Below are 23,153 nucleotides of genomic sequence, written 5' to 3'. Positions count from 1 at the left end.
ATGTAATCTAGAAATAATTTCTGCTCTGATTCTTATTTATCAGTTGAAATTTATTTTGTATCTATTAACTTGGTGTCACAAGGAAAACCTAAAATGATTAGTTAGTTATGTCTTGAAATGCTCCCAGCTTTGTTATGCCTTCAGCTGATTCAGGTCTTGGGCTAATTTAAATGTGTTTCAAGTATAAGGTGAATACTGCCATGTTTGCATATGTGTATATAGAAAATTGTTGGGCTTCAAAACCGGAAGGAATAGTTGTAATCTGCTAATAAAGAGGCACAATAAAATGGAATTAAGAGAGGGGATAGCTCATGGTGAGTCTATTTCTTGGAAACTGAATCTTCTGGGTTCACAGTGCTTAGACCATTCATTTACAACTATTTACTTGTTTCCTAACTTCCTTTGAACAAAACTGTTTGAAAAAAATCCTAAGTATTAAGATAGATGGGCTATCTTGCTTCATGATACCTTCATTCCTTATGGACATTACTCTAGACAAAAGTTAGTATTCTGATCTATGAAGACTCTTGTTTGGAGTCATCCCTTTCCCAGTTGCCACAAGGAAGGTGCACCATCCAAAATGCAACTTTTCTCCCACCTGCACCCCCCGGACAGTAAGAAAGAGCACTCAATTGGTTCCCAATTAAGCCCCCCAGAGTTGGTTAGATTTCTTTTTAATATTACAAAATTCTATTTGATCTTTTCCCACATTCAGGAAGTAAACTGGAGTTGAAGAAAAAAAAATACAAACAAAACAAACATGATACTTTTCTGTTCTGTTGTGTATATGCTGGTCACTGTGCTCCTTCCCGGTGTCTTAGTCCCTAACCTAACTGTACATTGTGAGATCATCTTCCTGTCAATATAAATGCAGCTGGAGATATGAAAATATGTAGCTTCTGCTTTCCTTTTGGCTTTCAGTGAGGAATAACATATACTGAACAGTGTCTTCCTTCATAAAAGCTGGTGGGATGAAGTGACATGGTGAATTCAACAAATTATTTATAGAAATTTCTTAGACTTTTTTTAGCTATTCTGAGTCTTTTCTAAATAAATAATAAAAATAATAATAATAAAAAAAGCAAACAAACAAACAAAAAAAAAACAATAACCACCACCAGTGTTTTAAAGTCTAGCAAGTATCCTCTACTTCTGTTTGTGAACCCATGCTGCTCGGTTCAGGTACATGTACCTCATACTAGTGTTCTTAATGTATGAGCTGATATGTATCTGGAGTTACATATGTAATATGCCAAACATCAGGAAATATTGGAGTGAACTAGCAGGTCTTAGATTTCCTAGTTATTTGAACAATTTTCTAGACTAAAACCTGAAAATTGGTAGGTGAAATACAAAATTAGGAGAAGCTCTGCCTGATGGCACTCTGAGTACTTCTTAAAAGCTCTTTATCAAAAGACATATTATGGCCAAAATCTTTTATCTAGTCTTTCTGCCTGTAATGAGAATGATTACCTGAAGGAAAGGGAATGGAATAATGCCACTTAAGCCCCTGCACCTTGTGGATCTTCTGATGTCTCTTAAAGCTGTTCCTTTAAGGCATGCACTATTCAGAAGTACAAGGGGAGGACAAATGTGAAAGATCAGCTAGACATGCAGAAAGGGCATTTTCTGCTACAACTGATTTTTCAAAGAATGTGGTAACAGTTACAGTCTAGTTTGTATCCTCATGTTTTAAATTTCAACAACTTCTTTAAGCCTGTTCTCTCAATAGAGTATGATTTTTTTTTTTTTTCCGTCTCCCCACATGCGAACAAAAAATATGATGAAGGCCTAACTGGACAATTGTTCTCTTACAGATTTTGGAGGCTGTTTTATAAATCACTTTCTACTTGTAGCAAAGGTGCCGTCAGTACCTATCGGAGGAGCAATGTTTTCCTTCAGCTTCCAAAGCTATTGCCTGCTAGGCACTTGCCTGCAGGGCTTTACCTAAACCAGCTGAATGGTTTTTCTTCCTTCCTCTGTTTTCTCTTTTCCTGTGATTTTTTTTTTTTTTTTTTTTTCATTTCACCCATTTCTCAGTTGTGTTGACACTGGTTTAATGTACAGGTGAGTTGAGACTATCTTTAATTTACACTTGTAAATCCAGCCCACGTGTTCATCAGGATACTTGTAACATTCTGCCCCAGCCTTTGCATCAATTGCAGTCTCCACATGTGCACTCATACTGGCAGCATCATCCTCAGTTACTCTTAAGAGGGACCTGATTCATAAAGTTGCTAAGTCTACACTTTCATTTCATAGTCTAAAAGCAGAGCATCAGAATTTCAGTGTCTGATGTAATTACTTGTAGATTAGTATTAGAAGGTAATGGTCTTCAGAGACTAGCTCTTAATTATAGCCTTCATGCTATTCTGGTATAAACAGTCATAAAAGTATTTTAATAATGTACAAGCATTATGTTCCTCTTATATTTTAACTTTCCCTCTTTTTTTTTAGTATTCTGAGCTGTGAATAAAGAAGTTTAGAGGATAAGGTTTAAAACATTTTCAAAGCAAATTTGTAACATTTCCATCCATATAAAACATTTGTATGCATAACATCCATGTGAAGCAATTGCAAGTCTATGCTAAATTTTAAGGATGAGGTAGTGAGTGTTCCAAAACTAAGTATTTTTGTGGAAGCAGCACATCAGTGACTTTAAATGAATTCTGATTTTTAACATCATGCAGGTGCAGTCCCCCTACATCTGACAGGCGCATTATATCTTGCAAAAAGTTCAGAATAACTCTTTGAAAACTGTGTGAGACTTGGTTCCCTATTCCAGTGAGGGGGAGAGAGAGCACTAGGGCAATTACTGCTTTGAACAGGTCAGAATTACATCGTCGGAGGTTTTTGCTCATAAATACATACCTTGTGTGCACTTTCATTAGTACATCTCGCTTACAGACAGGCAGGGTGTTTCAATTTGCACCATAACTTTTCTGTTCCATGAATGAACGGACGACTTGGTCCATTCAGTATGCTGACTGATAGTCATAAGTAGTTCAGTTGATCATTAGGCAGCTGTGACTCTTCCTAAAACCTGCCCCTTTTGTAGTATGGCATGACCTCTAACTGTTCTTTCTGAAAAAAACAAACTTGCAGTCTTCAATATCCCCTTCCACATAGCAAAAAAAAAAAAAAAAAAAAAAAAGCAACCCACCATAGAAACCAACCAACAAAACAACAAGGCAAATAAATAATTTGCCTTAAGCATCATGGTTATGATTAACTGTAATGTGCATAGATCTTGCAACAGGTTATGCTGTCACCATACAATTACTATGCTACCATTTTGGAAATATGCTAAAACTAATAAACATCACTTACAAATACTGCTTTCAAGTGTCCGGTTAGAGTCTTAAATAACCCTGAAGATAACAATGAACAATTCGAAGTGGGGGGGAAAAGTCTAAAACAATTAATACACAAAGTGGGTAAATTGATAAGGGATTTTCATCTGATATACACACTAATTATGTTTATACCAACATAAATATTTATGATCCATGTGAGGATACTGCTTTTGAAATATATTCTACAAAGCAGCCATTTAGTTCTTTGAAATCTCAGTACATTCCAAAGCTAGCTTTCTTTCCAAATTAAGATGAAAAGTCAAATTTTTGTGAGATGAAAAAGCAGGAAATTATTTCCACTCGATAGAATTTAAACTGTTTATAATACTGTTTCATCTATTTATTTACTAGTAAGCAGAAGGAAAATGAATGAGAATGTAAATGTACTGTTTAATTTGGCATAGTGCAAATGAGTATTTGAAACTTTTGAGGCTTCCCCTTTCCTCCTCAGGTTGCTCGAAATACAATTTTAGCAGGCTTATATTTTCATAGCTTAAATAGTTTTGACTTTGGTTGGTGTCGTTCTTTAACCACTTAAATCTGTTGTCTGATTAATGAGAATCCCTATCTGAACTACTGTTAGATTTTTTTTCAAACAGCAATGTGTTTTAACTTGAGTTATTAGATAAAAATTCCTTCTAAAAAACCCAGCAGATCACACTGTGTTGGTTTGAGTGGAAATGCCAGAGAAGTAATGCGTAATGCATAATACTGTGATGTGTTCTGATTTGGGGTTGGTGGGTTTGCTTTGTATTTAAATAGGGCTAGAAAGTACTGATCCAACATTTGTGTTAGCAACTAGACATAGATATAATTACTTGTTCTCAAGATTATATTTTAGGCAGAGTTACTCTGCTGTTCAGTGCTTGAAATGGGACTATGGGCTACAAATGAGAGCAACATCACTCTTTTGCAAGTGGCATGTTGCAGTTTTGTGGTTCAGCAGCTGTGCTTGGAGGACTCAAAGCAATTTCTGCTAATCACTGCTGGCAGTCCAAGTAGTCTAGGCTGGACTTGTGGGTAGTTACTTTTCTCCCCACAAGGCAGCATGGGCAGCTGATAAGAGGTATCTTAAAGCTGTAGGAGCCAGTGGCTGCAAGCTCAGAGCTTCAACTGGTTTTTTGCCTCTCACTGTCAGGGTAGTCCAATCTTGACTAGCCTTAAACTCAGTGAGGGCCTCTACCACTCCTGAAGCAGCATCTTGGCTTTTATATAAACATGATTTTCCAGTTTCTGCTGGGTCTGATTCACCCTTTACCTTCCCCTTTCTTCAAACTCCGCTGTTCTGTTAAATAACTTCAGTGACACAAACTGCCCGACAATTGCTAAAATGAAGCATACATAGCTGAGATATATTTTGGGCATTTTTACTTCTTACAGCTCATGCAGTGTATCGCAGTCTGAAAATGGTTTAGTATGAGCATTTTGAAAGTGGCAGTATGAGGTGTTTGGTTTTATTCGTTGCCCACACTTGGAGTCCTTTGTGTACACATACAATTCTTTTACTGAATCTTATTTCATGTAACAATTTTCTTTAATAACTGTATAGGAAAGGAGATTGGTTAACTGATATATCCTATCTCAGGATTGGTTTAAACTATTAGCAAAGCATATGACTCAAAATGTAGATTCTGTATTTATAGTTTTCCCATCCTGTTTGAATTTTACAGATGGCTAATATTTCAGTCATTCCACAGCAGTAGCCTTGAAGCAAAGGGGATAGTTGGCCTGTCTTTTTCAGTGTCAGTAGTTGGCATTTATTTTCATCTGCTGTGTATAAAAAAAAAAAAAAAAAAAAAATACAAGTGTTCAAAAAACCCAGCCAACAACAAACAAACCTGATCTAACCTTAGTGCATGGTTATTTAGCATCAGCCTTGTACATTCTTTTCCTGTGAGGTAGAAGTACAATAAAAATTTAAATGTCTTCCTGCTAAGTAGTGGAAATGATGTAGTTGTAGAAAGAAAATAAATACAGTGTGCTGAACAGTAGGAATGATGGATTTTGCCAGGGCTGAGCTTTTTTTATCAGCTCACTGAGGCAAGTCGATTTCTTGAAACATTATTTTGAGATAATTCAGTAGAAGAAACCTGACTTAAAATGCTTGCATCTCTTCTCATTTTGGAAGGCTTTCTGTGTATTCTGAAATGCTGCTAATATGCAATTATGGGTCATAACATTTGCCTTTCTTCTTAACAATGGTTTTGGATTTACTAGACAAGCACTACATGCAATATGTTGGAGTGATGTCAAACTCCATAATAATTAAACCACTTGAATGAACACTTTGAAAAAATGTCTGTATCTTACTGAACGTATTTCTAAACAGTATGTAATTGGAAGATGTGATTATGTTCAAAAACTACTTTGACTTATGTTGCCATTATGTTTAATTGTTGACTTAGGAACCTGCAAGGATTTTAATGTAAAAAGTTTCTTATCAAATGTGATATATGGCTTATATTGGAATAATTTTACTATTTTTTTCACACTTCAGTGCGGTAAAATTCTCTGCTAACATTAAGATTTTCTGCACGAGAGTGCTTATAAATTTATATAAATTTTTCTACTTTTATTTGTATAAAGTTTTATTTTGAGATTAGGATATTGACTTTTACTTTCTGTGCTGGTTTCTGGATATTTTTTTAAAAAGCTTGGGGTTGTCCAAGGACTCAGAGAATTCCTTTGAGCTCTACAATTTATCACGGAGACTAAACTATGTCCAGTCCTAATTATATAGGGGTTGCGTTCACTCACAGCAGATCAGTTAATTATACATTAGTGAGAACTGAGCTAGACTGGAAAACCTGGGCTATTTAGGCGTAGAAAGTTCATGTGCCGGTCAGCATGCCATGATGAGATGTGCTGGCATCTATCACAAATATATCAGATTTCTCTCTTGCTCTTTCTTCAGAAGCTCTGCACAACTTTCTCATTTTTCCATATCTCAGAGCAAAGTGTAGTCCCAGAACATGTCATAGGATACATGTCTGAAAGACCTGCTAAGTACTGTGCTCACAAACAGGTTTCTCTGACTCCAGGGTAACTTCATAAGTGAAGCACGTCTTTATAGGAACAGATATCAATGAAATACAAAGAATGTGAAATAAGCTCCTCAGATAAGGGCAGCCACAACACTCCTACCTTGTGTTTGATATGCAAGCCATGTTTGAAAATGGCAATGATAATCTAACACTACAAACTACTGTGTGTATTAACTAAGAGGTTATGGGGTAAGTAGGCTGGTAGCACATCCAAAATGTTGGTGAGTGGACTGCTGAAAAATGCGTGGATAGCATGGTCACCGTTGCAGTGGAGTCTTCTATAGGGAGAATGTTACAAACTGGAAATGTTCCAGGACAAGACTAGCTCACATGCAATATGCCTAGCTTTGTAGCTGTTTTTCTGATGGATTCTACTATTTTTCTGTTTGTTTCAACTAATTCTTAAGCAAATACCCTTGCATATCTAAAAGTATGACTTGAATTAGATACTAATTACACCTAAGATTTCAGCTTTTGTGTAGAATTGTGTTTAGAAAGAAATAGACCATTTGATTACATCTTTATATAAATTTATTTTATATTTATATATATATTATGTATGTGTATCTTTGTGTATATGTAATCTAACAGTGGTGAGACATTAGAGTTGCTTTGAAACAGTGACAAGTCCTGTAAACAGAATGCTGCTTGTACCTTCAAAACTAAATTGCTTCTGTAACATTCGTAATTCAGGGAACTCCAGTTCCTTAATTACATTGAAACATAGCCAGTATGTGAACTTAGAAATACTTCTGATTGTTTTTTGCATAGAGAAGTCTAACATTGGCAGCCACAGCCTTGAGACTGAGCACACCAGAGGTCAGTCTCTGGACTCTAAGAGCTGTGCCTCAGTGCCCTGGTACTACTTGCTTCAGCTGCTGTACTGGCTGGTTGGTGTTTTCCATCTCTTTGAGGAAAAGATGGTGCAGCTAGCAGTATGATGCTGTGCCTTTTGAAAGACTTCTACAATAAACTACATAATTCTATTTTTGAAAATACCTTAGTAAGTACCCAGGTCCACTGAAAACAATTGCAAATGGGAGATGTTTAAAATTGTTAAGGTCTTGAGAAGACTTTTTTTTTAAAACAAATGTTTTTAGAAAGTTTATAAATACATTCTCAGCATGACAGGGTTGAACCAGCTTCAGATGGAGGGCAGGAGGCAGCTGGCAGAAGGAAGCTTTAATGTAGGCTTAAAGCATGATACATGATTCTGGGAGGAATCTCAGGAATGTAATAATTCTTTGAGGACGTTAGGTAAGAAGAGGTTCAGAGCTACAACCACAAGTATTCTCTGACATCGAATTTGTACGGTTTCAATAAAACAAGACTTTGTATTATTCTTTTTATCTTTGGCATAAGGATGACCAGCCTGATTTATGGAGAGTGGAAAGAGTTCCCAATCAGTACCTGATTTGCTTTTTTGTTTCCTTGTTGCATCAGTTCTGCATACGAAGTATGTGTTATGTAGATATAAATATTTGTAGTGCATTTAATAATGTATATAAAAGAAAGGAGTCAGTTTCCCAGAATAGGTGGTGTGCTGATTGCAGGTGGACTATGTGTGCATTTGAGTAGTGTCTGAAGTCGAGAGCTGACATTCTCTGGTTTTGTATTTCTGAGGATTGCATGACTAGGCCATTTGCAGTCAGGCTAGCAGAGATAAGGTGGGTGTCTGTGCATATGCAAAAAAATGAAGATTACAGTGGAAACCATGAATTAACTTTTTGGATATGACTTCTTCCTTATGTAGGCATACTTTGCTACTTCCCTGTCTTTCCTCCACCACAGATAAGACCATTTGATTTAAACATTGTCATTCTGATGCTTCATTTGGTCTTTCACTACTGCCCACTCCTCCATTCTCATGTCTCTTTTCCTTCAGATGACTTCTCTGCAACCTGCATGGCATCTCACAATCCACCTTCTTCTGTTTCGTCTATGGACTTTTACTCTAGACTGTATTGTGTGCTTTTTTTTCTGCATTGTGCTCCTTCTTTCACAATATGCCTGGTTTGTTTTGCCCTATCACCACCTTACCAAATCTTACCAAATGGTAAGTTGCCAGGTCTGTGGAACAAGACTCATGTATCTTCCTTTCTGTTTATTTGATTGAAATAGTTGTATAGAGCTGTGTGAAGACATAATGCTGTGTTCATATTTTTTAGTGAAAGTATAAGGCTTTATTTTCTTTGAAACGTTATAACATTTTAAAAGTTGAAGTTTTCTCTGTCAGTATCTTTGAATGTCACTTCACTAATATTTCTATATTCAGGAGTCTTTATGTCTGTCACTGAGTGCTGAAAAAGTTTTTCAAGTTAATGAGAAATTTAACAACTCCTTTTAGATTCAGCTAGTATGGAGAAGTTTGCAAAAGTATCTGACATTGTACAGTCTTGCAGAAAGTTGTGTTCCCAGACATCTTTGTTGCTTGCCAGTTTTGACATCTATTGTAGTCTCTCTGTAGTGTAATTAAATTTCCAGTGAATGCCCTGATTCCAAAGGCAAAGTGGTTAATTGATTTTTTTAATTTTTTCTTTATGTGCTGCTTTTTTAATTGGTCCAAACTTTAGTTTCAAATTTTCTTATTTTATGCTGTTAAGAAATGCATAATGATTTAATTTTTAACTAGATTTGTTCCTATAGCAAGAACAGAATATTACTGAACTTTAATTTTTTATTTCCATCATATGAAAAGCTTTAACTTCCCTATGTATCAAATTTTATTCAAGTGGTCTCTTTCTTTGGTTTACATTTTCTTTCAGTAACATAATCCATTATATACTCTTTCAAAGTTAAGAGAATGAAATTCTGGACTTACTGACACCAGTAACAAAACTGCTATTTGTTGAATTATGTCAAAAGGTTTGCCATCTTTGTGTAACCTTTTCTGTTTCCGTCTAGTCCTTGATTCACTTTTGAAGCCCACTAACGTGTCAGTTGTGGTACCAGTCAATACCTGGTGGTACACCACACTGAAGCATTTAGTTAGAACGTCTTTGACCACATCGTATTTTCAGGAAGGTCTCTTGTCATAGATTTTCTAAGTTTTTGTTGGTTGGGTTTTTTTTTTGTTGTTGTTGCTAATGTTCTCTCCTTTTTTTTTAAAAAAAAAAAAAAAACAAAAACTTTGCAATGTGTTGTTGAATATTTCTGTTCCTAAATATTTTAGTGAGTTCTTAGAAGTGGTTAACTAAATAATATATACTGTGCATTATAGTTGTTCTCTCCAAAAGAGCTTCTTAGATAAGCCAGACACAGCCCTTGAAAATACGCAAGGGAACTATGGTGTCAACTGTATCATTTTAATAGCATATGAATCCAATAGAGATGAAGTAAAACATATTTCACAGAAGTTTGGGATGGGAGTATATTCGTTTGGTTTCTCTTTTCCTTTACAGCAGTATTTACCTCTAATTCAACTGAAATTTTTAAAAATTACTTTTCCCAGTTTAAAATGAAGACATGAGAGAGAAAAATGTGCCATAACTCGTTGGGAGAAATATTTTTTAATAGGATTTCTGTTTCTCCCTTATTTGCTAAATAGGATGTGTTAGGAGTAGATTGCGATAAATATGCTTTGAAGAGAGTATTTTAGAAATACCACTGAAAGTGCTACAATCAGCTAAATATTTATAGTATAAAAAAAGCTTGTTAAATATTGCAAGTTGCAGTATATGTAAAAAAAAATGAGATGATCTGATAGAAAGGAAAAACTTCATATCTACTCATAGGTAGAGATTAACTGTATTTATCTGGGCTTGAAAACCTGTGCAATAGCATGATGTGATTTGAAATGGCTGGTATATTAAAAAATGAAAATCAAAGTACTGGACCTTTTAACAGTAGTATAAAATCAGTACAGTATCTTGCAAGAGCACAGACTTGGTAAGCATTTGTCAGCTTCTATAAAAAAGAAATAGTAAGTTATGAACATTCTTGAATTTAAACAAAGTCTCTGATACCAGAATATTTGCTTTCCTGGATGATTTGTTTGTATTAACTTGTGCCTGTTTGCCTTAATGACTGCAGGAATAATAAAGGTGATCTGTTTGTTTTGACAAAAGGCATTTATTATAAGTGATGTATACTACAAAGGTGTCTCTTCTGGAGGAGAAAAAAGTCAGTAACCAGTAAATGCCCTTTTTATAAAAGTATAAAAATTAATAAAGTGATTAATATAGCTTCTACAGTTAACATTTTCCTGCTGATCAATGTTGTACAACTTTGTTGCCAAAAGCTTTGTCATGAATGTGTTTATATACACACAGTTTTCATGGGTTTATAACATTTTTTTTTTATGCTGTACTTCACTCTTTCCAATTTGAAAATCTACATTTTCATTTCTTGGGAAGTAAGAATAGAAAGCAATTTTCAGAGTTCTTGAAATTCTTTGAGTTTTAGTCAAACCAATCGTAGACAGATAAGTGAAGGGAGGAGGGTCATCTGCAGAATCTTCAGGATCATGACAAGCAAGTCTTCCACATCCCAGCTGTGGTCCTGAACTCTTTGAATCCATAAGCGGTTTCTCTGTGACAGTTTCGGGTTTTTAATAGAAAAGTCTCAAAAGAAGAGGTGGAGAGTATATTGTCCCAATTAAGTTTTTGCCAGAGCTGATATTTCCCAACACACAAACCTTATTTTAAGCAACATTCTTATACAGAAAGTTTCAGAACTACCAGTAGTTATCAAAAAGCGAAAAGCTGTGGTTCATATACCTAAAGATAACATTCTGAAAACTTATTTCAGGTTATTGTGAGGGTTCTTTTTAATGGATTTTTTTTTTTTCTAATTTTCTTCAGAGGTTCAACGGTTAATCATAGAATTTGGAAATATTGCAGTTAGTACTGCAGTTCAATCTGTATGATGTCGGGGAGGACCACCATCATTTATGTTCTTCAGGATTTCTCAGGGCAGAGGGGGAGGCTTAAAGCCTCAGTAGGAGAATGTTCAGTTTAAAAGTTTGGGTATTCAGATGACAGGTAGGACATCTGAATATGCTATCTGTGCTGACTGTGTGAAAATGTAGTACAGGCTTTCATGTTAGTTTTATGCAGAAAGTATAGTCTGTTAAGAGGAGGGGGGAAAATGGGAATAATAATTGTCATGTCCTGAAAATGAAGGGAGGCGACTGAAGTGTATTAAGAAGAAGCATCGTTTATGCTTCCCTTATTCTTTGGTCCTTTTCTAGCTACCTGCTTCTGGCCACTGTTGTAAACAGGCAACTAAAGGAACTTTTAATTCTTATTCAGTAGGGTTTACTGGTATAATAAGAAATAGGACTGGAATGCCGTAGCTGAATAGTGTTAAAGTTGTACTTCAAACATTTTGCCATGATAGCAGTTGAGATTGAGAAGTACTAAAGAAGAAAAGAGAGTCTGTAAAAGGAGAAAAAGTCACAACAGGAGCCTTCATTTAGTCCTAGATAAAGTAAATCAGTATTATTCTGGTGGAAGAACACGAAAATGCAGATAAACTGCAAGATTTCTTCTTGGAGCAACAAGTCAGGATATTCCTCAAAATTTCATTCTGTAGCTGGCCTGGTTATTCTAGTTGGCTACTGTGGATAGGGTACTGTATTGCTGGTATGATTAGGGTAACAATTTTAATGACTCAATACTTCTCCTGTGTCTTTGATACTTTAGAGGCACACTTGCATTTTTTCATGGCTATATCACCAGAGGAGATGCATTATTTGCTCCTTTAATACAGGCAAGATTAAGCATCCCCTCCCTTCTCACCTTGGAGATACGGAAGGTCCAAGATTCAAAACTGTCATTGTTTCAGCCCAGAGGGCAACTGAGCACCACTCAGCTGCTCCCTCTCCCCCACGCTGAGAAGGAAAAAATAAGCCAGGCATGGGATTTGAGATAGGACTGGGAGGGGCAAATCACCCGTTACGGTCATGGGCAAAAGACAGACTTGTTAGAGGAAGATAAATTTAATACACACTACCAACAACGGCACTTAACAGTCACAGTAGGAGAGTGAGAAGCATTGCCACATCTTGAGAACACCTTCCCCCCACCCTTCATTCTTCCCGGGCTCAGTTCTACCCCCGATATCTCTACCTCCTCCCTCAGCAGCGCAGGGGCAGGGAATGGGGGGTGCAGTCAGTGCTGCTGCTTCTTCCATCTTCGGTGGGGGAGGATCTTCTGAAACTTCTTCCCCCTGCTCCATCGTGGTCCCCCTCTCACAGGAGACAGTCCTCCACAAACTTTCTCCAATGTGAGCCCTTCCCCCGGGCTGCAGCGTTTCCTGAGCTGCTCCAGCGTAGGACACCCCCACATGCTGCAATCCTCCCAGTGCTGAACTACAAGGGTGAGGGCTGTTTCTTCCCACAGTCCTGGCTGCCTTCAAGCACAGCCATCTGAGACAGCATGGCACTGTCTGCTCCACCATAGACCTCCATGGGTGGCAGAGGAGGACCACCCTACCATCTTGCTACAGGATACAGGGGGGGTCTCTGCCCTGGCACACCTCCCCCCAGCTTTCTCTTCCTTTCTTCCACTGACCCTGGTGTTCACATAGGTGTCTTCCTTGCAACTTCTCCTCACAATTCCCAACTCCTCTTCCCACGTCCCTTCTTAAATACGTTATCGCAGAGGCGCAGCTGATTGGCTCAGTTTTGGTGCAGAGGTGGAGCTGACTTGGAGCTGGGGGAGCTTCGAGAAGCTTCTCACAGGGGCCACCCCTATAACCCCCTCCCCCACTACCAAAAACCCCACCACTCACTCAAACCCAGGACAATACAGTATTTATCCTGATTTTTGTCTTATCATAGATTGGAAGGAGACAATATCTGGTATTTTCAGAAAATGGGAGAAAAATACTTCTTTCACAGATCTGGCTTTACCAATACCTCTCTCTTCACTATTACCTCATGTGTAAGATTTCCTCCAGCCTGTGTTTGCAGGAATTACAATGTAATTGTTTGCCTGAATTGATTTTGTTAGTTGTTTCTAGACCAATATGCCACTGTGTTTCAGGAGGAGTCCATTTGGAATTTCACTTTATTATATTGTTGCATGGATGACAAAATTAAATGAATGCTTGTAATGAAGCTCATTCTCTCATAATTAGAAAGCAGTATAGAGTTCCTTACTTGATTTTGGCAATATGAATGTGAAGAAGAAGATTTGGTACAAACATCAGTAAATATGAAGTATCAGAATTGCTTAATATCCAAGAGCTTTACAGCTAGGGAAGATGAGGATTAATTGTTTAAAATGTTTATTTTTTGAAGTAATGATAAATATCGTATGCTATCTAGATCTGATTTGCATTGATTGTATTTGTAATCTGCAGATTGTCGCATTGTTGTCATTGTTCACAAAGGTACTGAAGTTAAACTCAAATCAGTTACAACTACTGGATGGGTTGATTATCTGGCTTGTGTAAATTGGCGACTCCACTTTGATAGAAATATATTAAGGTGGAACTGTTGAAATTCTGTCCCAATGTGTCCAGTCTCCAGCTCATCAGCTTTAAACGGGATCTTTTTATAGAATTTTGGATCATTTAAAAACTTGTTCAGCCTTATACACCTAATTAATTTCTCACCTTTGATGTATCAAATAAACAGCTTGCTTTAACTGATTTAAAAGTATTTAATGTCATACTTAATTCAAAACACAAACAAACCAAAATAACAGACATCTCTTGACACTGCCTGCTGCATCTTTTAAGTATGCCTTCAGCTCTGCTTAGCCTGATTATTTGAGAGAGAATTGCTAGTAAAGATGTCTAAAGAAGAGAGATCAAGAAAACTTTAATGATCTGTGGGGCACAGCTTCAAAGCAATCATCATCAGCGTAACTACTTTGTGGTGTAAATGCATTTCTAGCCTAATAAACAAGTGTGATGTAAATTTTCATTATTGTAATAGGAAGTTAATTTATTTGTTGGAATTGTGATCTTGAAATCTTGTACATAGTAAAGTTGTCCAATATGTGCAATATTTAGGAAATAGCAAACTTGAATTAATTCTTAGATAAATTAGTATGCATTGCATTTCAATGATTTGTCTTTGTTTTGTTTCTCTAATCAAAATTTCAGCTAATTTCAGCTTTGTTCTCTGCCTCCTCCACATTAGTTCCATTGTCTTGATTTGCATTATTTGTAGCATCTGGCTTCTTGTCAATCTGTAGTTTGGACCTTTATATCAAACAGAAAATTAATTACAGGAAAAGAAATCCCAATAGTAATTCTATGCTTAGAGGCTTTTGCAATTGTCAAGAAGTGAATGTTGCTGATTCTTGTTAGAAAGGAGAAGTGGAACATGGGGATGGGGGACAGCACATGCTTCACAGGTACCATTAGTTATCTCCAGAATTAAGTGCTGGTCAGTTACCCATACCTTCCCTTTCCCAGACCCTCCCCTCATTTGTTATAAAATCGAACCAGAAAAAAAGAGCAATTAAAACCAAAATGTAGTATATGTATTCTTGTTAAAGGATGCATAGCCTTAATGTGTCTCAACTGTAGAAGCACTCTCAGGAGTTTTATTGGAAGGCCTGCCTGCATCCTAAATATTAGTTCTTTTTCCCTATACCGCATCTTGAAAACATAATTAAAAAAGCCTACTTGAATTCGTTCTGTCATAATTTATGAACTTCTATTTTTCTTTCTATAAAGAAAAATCAAGAGGCCCTTTTAAAATCAAGCAACCTGTATAAAAGGCTCATGAGTAGATTGTTCAGAAGTTGTCAGTGGAAACAGATGTTTAAAGTGTGAGCAGTCAGTGTTTAGATGTTCAACATACTTTTCTGGCATCAGCAAGTAATTTAGTCTTCGGTCAAGTTGCTGCACTGTATTAAATTCCTTTGTCCCTTAATAGCTATAAGTAATAGTTAGGAAATTAACACTACTTTTGTATTTTGCTGCACTTCTACTGTTCTTTGAAAAAAAAACAAAAAACAAAACAAAAAAACAAACAAACAAACAAAAAACAGCATTCAAACAATACTAGTTACTATGGTGGGGATATAGACAAAGTGAGGGGAGGTGGAAAAGTCAGTATATGGTATAAACACGAAGGAGATACACTCTACTTACAGTGAAATACTCTATTGAAACGATGTGCTAGTTTAGTCTAATTTATTCTCTATCTTCTATTGCTTATTTCCCCCATTTTTATGTTTTTCTTGAGCAAATGGGTACAATTTCCTTGGCTATCTTTTCAAGATACTTATCATCTCTGACTTTCTGATGTTTTTTGCTATTTTTAACTGAGCTATCTCATGTAGTCTATCTTTTCAATAGTGCACAGATCACAAAAGAAGGTAATACCTTGCCCAGCTCTTAAGAGAATATTGAATTTGGTTAGATACAGTGTCTGTTTTGTAGCAGTGTCTTTCCTCATTTTCCATACTGTATTGTTAGTACAGTTTAAGAGCTCAGTCCAGCATTATTCCAAGGTCATTTTCAAAGTCCTGCTGTGATTCTGATTCTTTTATATTTGTCTCTGGTTTTGAGCTGAATATGAAATCTAGTGGCTTAGCTTTTGAATGGGAAATTTAATTTACAACTTGTCAGTTTGTTTACAAAACAGGTAGAACAGTGAAGGATTCTCCTAAATATATATGCAGCCTTTCTCTTTTGTTCTCCGTTCATTTCTTTGTTCCCATGAAGCATGGAAATATACAAAAATTACTTTGAAAATCTAAATTCATAGCTGTCACTGCTAACTGTATCCTCCAGGCCCTCCAGGCAGCGCAGGCTGTGTGAGACAGCAGATGGTGGCTGCACACGCAGGGTATCCATCCAGGAAACAGCGCTTGCCTTCTCTCAGCATCCCTGCCCTTCATCTGCCCACAGACCTCCAGTTTATTGACAAAACCTGAGTAACTGCTTGTAGAAATGTTAGGATCTTTTTTTTTTTTTTTTTTTTTAAAAAAAAAAAAAAAAATAGAAACCCTCTTAAACTTGATCATATTACTTTCCATACATGTTTCCAGGTACACCACTTGTTGTCTCTGTTTTATGGTGAATAGGTGTTACGTGTAATCTCTGAAATGTTGGTGATGAATCAAGTGTCATAGGCTGTGAAATGTGTGTTTAACTTGCAAGGTACTTAACACATTTTAACCCTGTGTAAAATGAATAGTCCAAAATGACTGAGAGTCTGCTAGGCAGCAGATTATAGGACAAGTTAGAACCATTAAGTCCATTTGGTTTTGTCTCAAAATGTAATAATGCCAGTATAAAAAACAAGAAAACCTTGGATACATGAGTAATTCAAAATATTGAGTCCCAAATGAGGTGTTGCTGCGAATCGTTAGCTTTGACAGCTGAGATCTGCTTTGGAGATTCTACATAAGAGAAGCTAAGGTTTTTCTTAACTACATTACAACCTTTTTCCTTCCTTTTTCTTTTTTAATGGAGGTTGATCGAAGTCTGAATAAACCTATTCCTTTTCTTAAAGTGAAGTCTATTCAGTAGTTGTGTGGACTAGTTAATCAGGATGAGGCTGACAAACTTGTGAAGCATTACTGCTATAGAAAACCAAATTGAAATACAGTGGCTTTTGCACACACACAAAGGGACCTGAACCAGCAGGCACAGGAACCCAGGGCTCAATCATCTTCATCCCAGTCTGGAAGGTGTCTCTGGTGCTCTTGACACTGATTGTTATGTTTGGAAAAGGAGCTCCCCTTGCAAGGTTGCTGAATTGATGGATACAGTTATATCCCTGAGTTGTCATACCCTGCAAGTTATTTGTTTTCATATCAAATACTGAATGCATCGTCATTAAGTGTTGTACTTTATTCTCTGTAATCTAGCCTGCTACTTGAACTAGGATGTCTTTTTGAATCTTTCTAGGAGATTAGGAACCAAGATTCAAGTCATCTTTTTTAATTGTTATTTTTATATGACTGGAAACAAGAACAACAATATTTATAGTGAGGATAAAAAGTCAAAATAAGTGGTCAACGTGCATCCAGCTGGTCTTTTGATTGTTTGAAGTTTAATTGAGAAGAGATTTCTGTCTCTGTGATTATGTGAATTGTAGCACTGATTTCTGTTAAGTGCTCTAAAACAATGGCTTTCTACTGTCAAAGTGATATTTTTAGGTTTCATAATAACTGTAAAATTTGTATCTTGGTTGACTGAATTTCTGTTGCCTTTATTAAAGGACGGGAATGATAAATTTTTAAGCATGGCATGATAGCATAGAGGTTATAATTCATTCAGTACTTTATACTTCCCCTGGAGTCTGTGGATATTTTGCTCTGGTAGTTTTATTGGCCAAACAAACCTGTTAACAAGAATGAAAGTTCTGAGACATTTTAATAATAAAATGACCAATTTATATATGAGGAAAGTTATTTAGAATTTAAAACTTGTAGAAAGGAAGTATACTTATGTATTTTACTTCTGTGGGTTTAGTGTATTTCTAGCACATGATTTCACAGATCCTTAATATTTTTAAATGCAGGTAATGAATTTGGACATCCAGAATGGCTTGACTTCCCCAGAAGAGGGAATAATGAGAGCTACCACTATGCCAGAAGACAGTTTAATCTTACTGAGGATCATCTTCTTCGCTATAGATTCCTAAATGCATTTGATAGAGATATGAATAAATGGGAGGAAAAATTTGGCTGGCTTGCATCTCCCCCGGTAAGCTGTATAAACTAAATGATAAGTTTTTAGTCACCAGTTGGGTACATGTTCAGAATAACAATAATACCAAATTTGCATGCAGAAATTTTAAACAGCACTTTATTATGCACTGCGTAATGCCCCACCGTATATTTCAAGTTGTCAAAACATGTCACTGAAGTATCTTCCGCAGATAATAGAAATCTGAAACAGTCTCCTCTTAGCTTGATAGCAAGCTCTTTTTCTATTATTTTTGCTATTTTTATTTAGTAACTGCAGATTGGATAAAGCAGACTATAAAATTGTCTGTAGTCCAATCCAAGGATTGCTTTGGGAAAGTGTAAATCGTTCTGACAATTTACTTTATATAAATAATTACTCTGTTACTGAGAAAACACTTCCAGTAGAGTATAGTGTAAGTTATAGTCTCCTGGTCTTCAACCTGTCACTTTTGTGTTTGCCTTTTTTACCCAAATATTGCACTGTACTTTTTATCAAAGCAACTCAATTATTATAATTTCTCAGTGTTTAATTATTTCATACAAGTTATAATCCGGTTTAAAGAATTTTTTTTAATGTATGTCTAGTTATTTATGAATGGCTTTACCAAACAGAACAGATGTGGTAAGTGCAGGAGTTTAATGTGATTTATCAAAGCTATTCCTCACACAGATTAAAAAAACAAACAAACAAACAAAAAAAAAAAAAAAAAAAAAAAAAAGAAAAACAAGTGCTCTATATCTAATGTGCTTCTACCTCGAAAAGCAAGCTACCATTTAGTAATCAAAACTTTTATATGACATTATGTAGGTAAACCATTTCAGTTTACATGTTAATGCCCTTATGTATGTTGCTTGGATATTCGACTGTTTTACTCACAATGAGGCATAGCAACAGTATTTTTTTCTTGTTAATTCAGGTAGAAATTAAATATTTTATAGTATTGGATTTTTTTTTTTCCCTAGGCCTATGTGAGTGAAAAGCATGAATCCAATAAGGTCATAGCATTTGAGAGAGCAGGTCTCATTTTTATTTTCAACTTCCATCCGTATCAAAGTTACGTGGACTACAGAGTGGGTATTGAAACTCCAGGAAAATATCCTTTTCTTTACTGTTTTGCTTGTACAGAAAAGCTTGAGAAGTTGAAAACCGATTTTATTTCTGTTTTCTAATATGAAAGCAAACTGTAGTTAAAACATAAGAAACCACTTATTTGTCATCAGCTTGCTTTGATTTTTAACATACAGCAAAAAAAATAATTTAGAAATTTGCTTTCTTCGTAAGAGATAATTTAGTAGAAACCAAAAGTAATAATCACAATTTAAAGGCTATGAAATGTATGAAATTCACTGAGTTCTGGACATGGAAGAGGTGTAAGTTCAGTGTTAAGGACTACACGTTACAGAATTAGCATTAATTTTTGCTTTGATACTTTTACTGATATGATTAAATCCAATCCACATTCTGTTCACTTTCTGCCTTTCTTTTTCAAAGATGCTAGAGGTTCAATTTTCAGAAATGCTTAAGAAATATTTTTTTAAAACCATACCCAGTGACTTTTATATATGTTCTTTCTTTTCCATAGCACATCTTCATCATGTTTGTATTTAATTATAATTATATATGAGGCTGCTTTCCTAACTTAATTTATGCTAAATTAATTGAATACCTAGGCATTATTTTCCTGGCTGTGTAAATGCCCTGCACACATTGTTACAAAAATTCTACTCCTTGGCTACAGCTAAGATGAGATTAAGCTGTGCTCAGGCTTCTGAAACTGTTCGGGCTTTCATTATGTTTATGGAAATATTTTTATGACCAGTTTGTTGATTATTTAATATAAGCAGCCTTTTGGTTTTTATCAGTGCTCTCAATTTTTCAGTCATTTCAGACACATTTCATGTATTTATTTTACACCACTAGAATCTCCTTTCTTCTTATAAATTAAGCATTTACTGTTTGTATGGAATCCTGAACACGTTACTCCTGTTTCAGCTGAGGCTGCTTTATGATAGCTCTTCTGAAGCAAATTGCAAAATCTGCTTTTCACTGGTGTTACTTTGCAAATCAAGGCCCAGTTAGGTTTCAGTAAGTTGATCTGTTGCTCATTTACTCTGGACACTGAAACAGCTTTCTACTGTATCTTGGCCAGAAACAGTCATTCCTAATTGATTTTTTTTTTTTTTTTTTTAAATGTCAGCAGAAGCTCATTGGAAAATGTTTACTATTCGCTTGGTAGTAGATGATCAGGAATTTTTTACATCCCTTATTCTGATTCGCTGAGAATCATACTGAAACTTAGCAACAGCTCAATTGTGTTCAAAACAAGTATAATATAAACAAGGTATACAGATCATGTTTCATACTTGCAGTTTATATCATATTTTTTAACACTAGTGTTAGTACACATCCTTGTCTTTTAAGTGTGTGCAGTATAATTTTATTTACATCATACGTTATAGATAGTTTAAATTTAAAAGGCCTTTGTTAAAGCATAAAGATCCATATTAGCTTTTCATTCACTAACCTAAAGTTTTTACTGCTAATGGAACTGACAGTTACCAACAGTGTATTTGCTTTTGTTAAGGTGCTTTGTCTGACTAACCCCTCCTGCCCCAAGCAAACAGTGGATTTTTGTGATTCTCTGTGCTCGGTGTGTGACATGCTCCGCTGCCTTTGGTGGGAGTGGAGGGCTTTAAATGATGCTGCTGCTCTTCTGTGTGAAACATTGTGCACCTTCACCTCTGCTAAAAGCCTTGTTCATTTGGTTAAGGAAGTGTCTGTCCCCTTTTACGGTGCTGTACTGTTTGCAACCCTGAGAGGAAGTAGTTCTCTTAATTTAGCGTTCTCACTTGGGAATCGCAATTGTAGAATCTTCCCATAAATCACCTTTTCAATGACCTTCCCTTATTAATTTTACTCTGTGGCAGTTCAATGAATTAGCCAGGGGAAATTCCTGAAAACCCTCCAGGAGGGAACAGTTGCCAACTGGCTCTCATCCTGATTTAACCTTGGATTTTAAATCCGAAGGTAGAAATCTTCTCTTCCTTCCAGTGTCTCAGATTCTGAAGAAGCAAGTCGTTCTCAATAATACACGTACTTAGGCAGACATATCACAAGAGATTGTGCAACTTCTGGTTCACAGAGCTGGCCTGAAATGATCTTCAGGTTTCAAAAGCTGCAGTGTTTTCCATGGTTGTCCCTTAGGGTGAATACAGCAGTGTTTCCTATGCCAGGAGAATAAAAACACCTCCTCAGTTGAAAAAAAAAAAAAAAAATCTCATAAAGACCCTTTGCTAGAATTAGGCATGTTTGTTTGAACAAATAATTTAGCTGCTCCCAGATTTGTAGTTTTAGCTTACAAAGGCAGATTGAATGTATCTTCATCAGACTTTCCTGAAACAAAATTTAGGAAGTTGCACTGGTTTCTGTTGATTGTTAAAATAAAAATGATAATATTTCTACTTGAACTGTTGTAGATAAAGAGAAGAAAATAACAAAGGAGTGAAAAGGAAAGAGCAAGTTTAACTCAGGTCAAAGCATTTTGATTTGATTCATAAGCATCTATATTTTTTTGCTTTTGTATTTGGCCTTTGAAATAAAACTCCCATTTATGTTAAGATCTCTCTTTATCTGGGAAGCTTATTTATTATCTATATTTAAAAGGTCACTGTGTGCTCATCCAAAGTGATCACATGAAGTGTTGGGACTTCTTTTCTAAAGTGCATGCCTCAAATAAGACAACATACCCTGATGCCTACACCATAAAAATCTCACTTATGTTTAGTGCCTGTTGCTAGCAAAGTCCTTGGACAATAAGTTGGCAATAAACACCTTGAACATACCTAAACTTTTCATTTCTGTTCTGTCTAGGAGAAAGCTAAGCAGTACTGTATCTAACAATTTCATTCTCAGTATCTTTTCATTGATAATGAAGACAGAAGCTCTCCATTATCCTGTCAATTTGTATAAAAGTGATTCTAACCCAAGAAAAATCCTGGAGTTGTGGAACTACCATCAAGTGTATTTTAGAACTTCTGAAATCTTAGCAATAGCTGGTGTACAATGCACTTACATGGTTATCATCATAATCGCTTATTTTCAGGAAACTTCATCTTAAACTAGACATACCTAATACTTTGGCATTAGAATGGAGAAGATGCAGATAGCCACTGAAACACTTCTCTGATACCAAGCTCTGAAGCAGAATAATGTTGCAGCAGTTCCTTATGCATCCTCTATTTACTGAGTAGTGGTAACGAACTGTATGCGTGGTCTTAAGTGACAGCACATTTGAGATACTGTAGCATGTGATGAAAGAGAGTAACTAAAATTGCCTCACTTCTCACAGTTGAGGAGTCCATGTGTAATATTTCTGATTCTTTTTGTAGCAGCACACCCTAAAAATTCTGTATTCTATTCATATTTCCTCAAAAATGTTAAAGTTAGCATGTGGGTGATACTGCTGTTCAGATTTGGATTTGGATCTACTTTTCTTTTTTTCTGTAGCGTTGGTAACTATATAAGCTGTTAGCATTAAACAGGGGCTAAGTTACACTATTTTTGTATTCTTTTTAAGACTGGTAAAAGTGAGACAGTGCAAAAGAAAAGGATAGCATGATTTTCAGAGCATAAAGGAGATTGAAGCTTGTTTTGGTACCTCCATTCAAGAAGAATTTGGCTTTATTTTTAGAACTGAAAATTAAAGGTATCGAGTATTTCATCAACCACACAAGTCCATAGAAGTCCACTTCATACTTCACCTAGCCAGGAGAGATGCAAATTATGTGCATTCATTTCTTTTAGACATACTAAGTCTTACTTGGCTGAGATTTCTAAGCTATTAATCAAGAATAGCTGACTTGAACAGTACTTTGCATCAGACAAACAAAATATCACAGTTTTCTTATTGCAGGTCAGTCTTCTAGAGTAGTCAAACATTTGTAGTATAGAAAAAATGAAGAACTGTTTATAATACCAGTTTTTAAATGAAGCATATCCCAAAATTAACAGCTCCTATTTCCCTCCTGTTGTTGCTTTCAGCATTCTTTTTCCCTGCCAACAGGCTTTTTCCCCATTCAGCAGGCTGAGTTTTAGTATCTCTTTTCTTTAAATATGTTGGGGTGTTTTAATGTTGACTAGCTTT

The 23,153-nt window shown here is 35.9% G+C and overlaps 1 protein-coding gene across 3 annotated transcripts in view; it reads left to right on the top strand.

Annotated features, from left to right (window-relative positions):
* Window positions 1-23,153, top strand: part of GBE1 (1,4-alpha-glucan branching enzyme 1) — a 172,298-nt gene that overhangs the window by 128,108 nt on the left and 21,037 nt on the right. For all 3 annotated transcript variants that reach the window (XM_042788260.1, XM_042788262.1, XM_042788261.1), the window contains 2 exons: window positions 17,841-18,025; window positions 18,973-19,103. In XM_042788260.1, coding sequence (XP_042644194.1) covers window positions 17,841-18,025; window positions 18,973-19,103 — 316 coding nt within the window. The remainder of the gene's footprint in view (window positions 1-17,840; window positions 18,026-18,972; window positions 19,104-23,153) is intronic.

Source organism: Tyto alba, unplaced genomic scaffold (genome assembly GCF_018691265.1).
Source record: "Tyto alba isolate M040663 unplaced genomic scaffold, T.alba_DEE_v4.0 Super-Scaffold_14, whole genome shotgun sequence".
NCBI lineage: Eukaryota > Metazoa > Chordata > Aves > Strigiformes > Tytonidae > Tyto > Tyto alba.
This window is presented reverse-complemented; position numbering and strand designations above follow the sequence as displayed.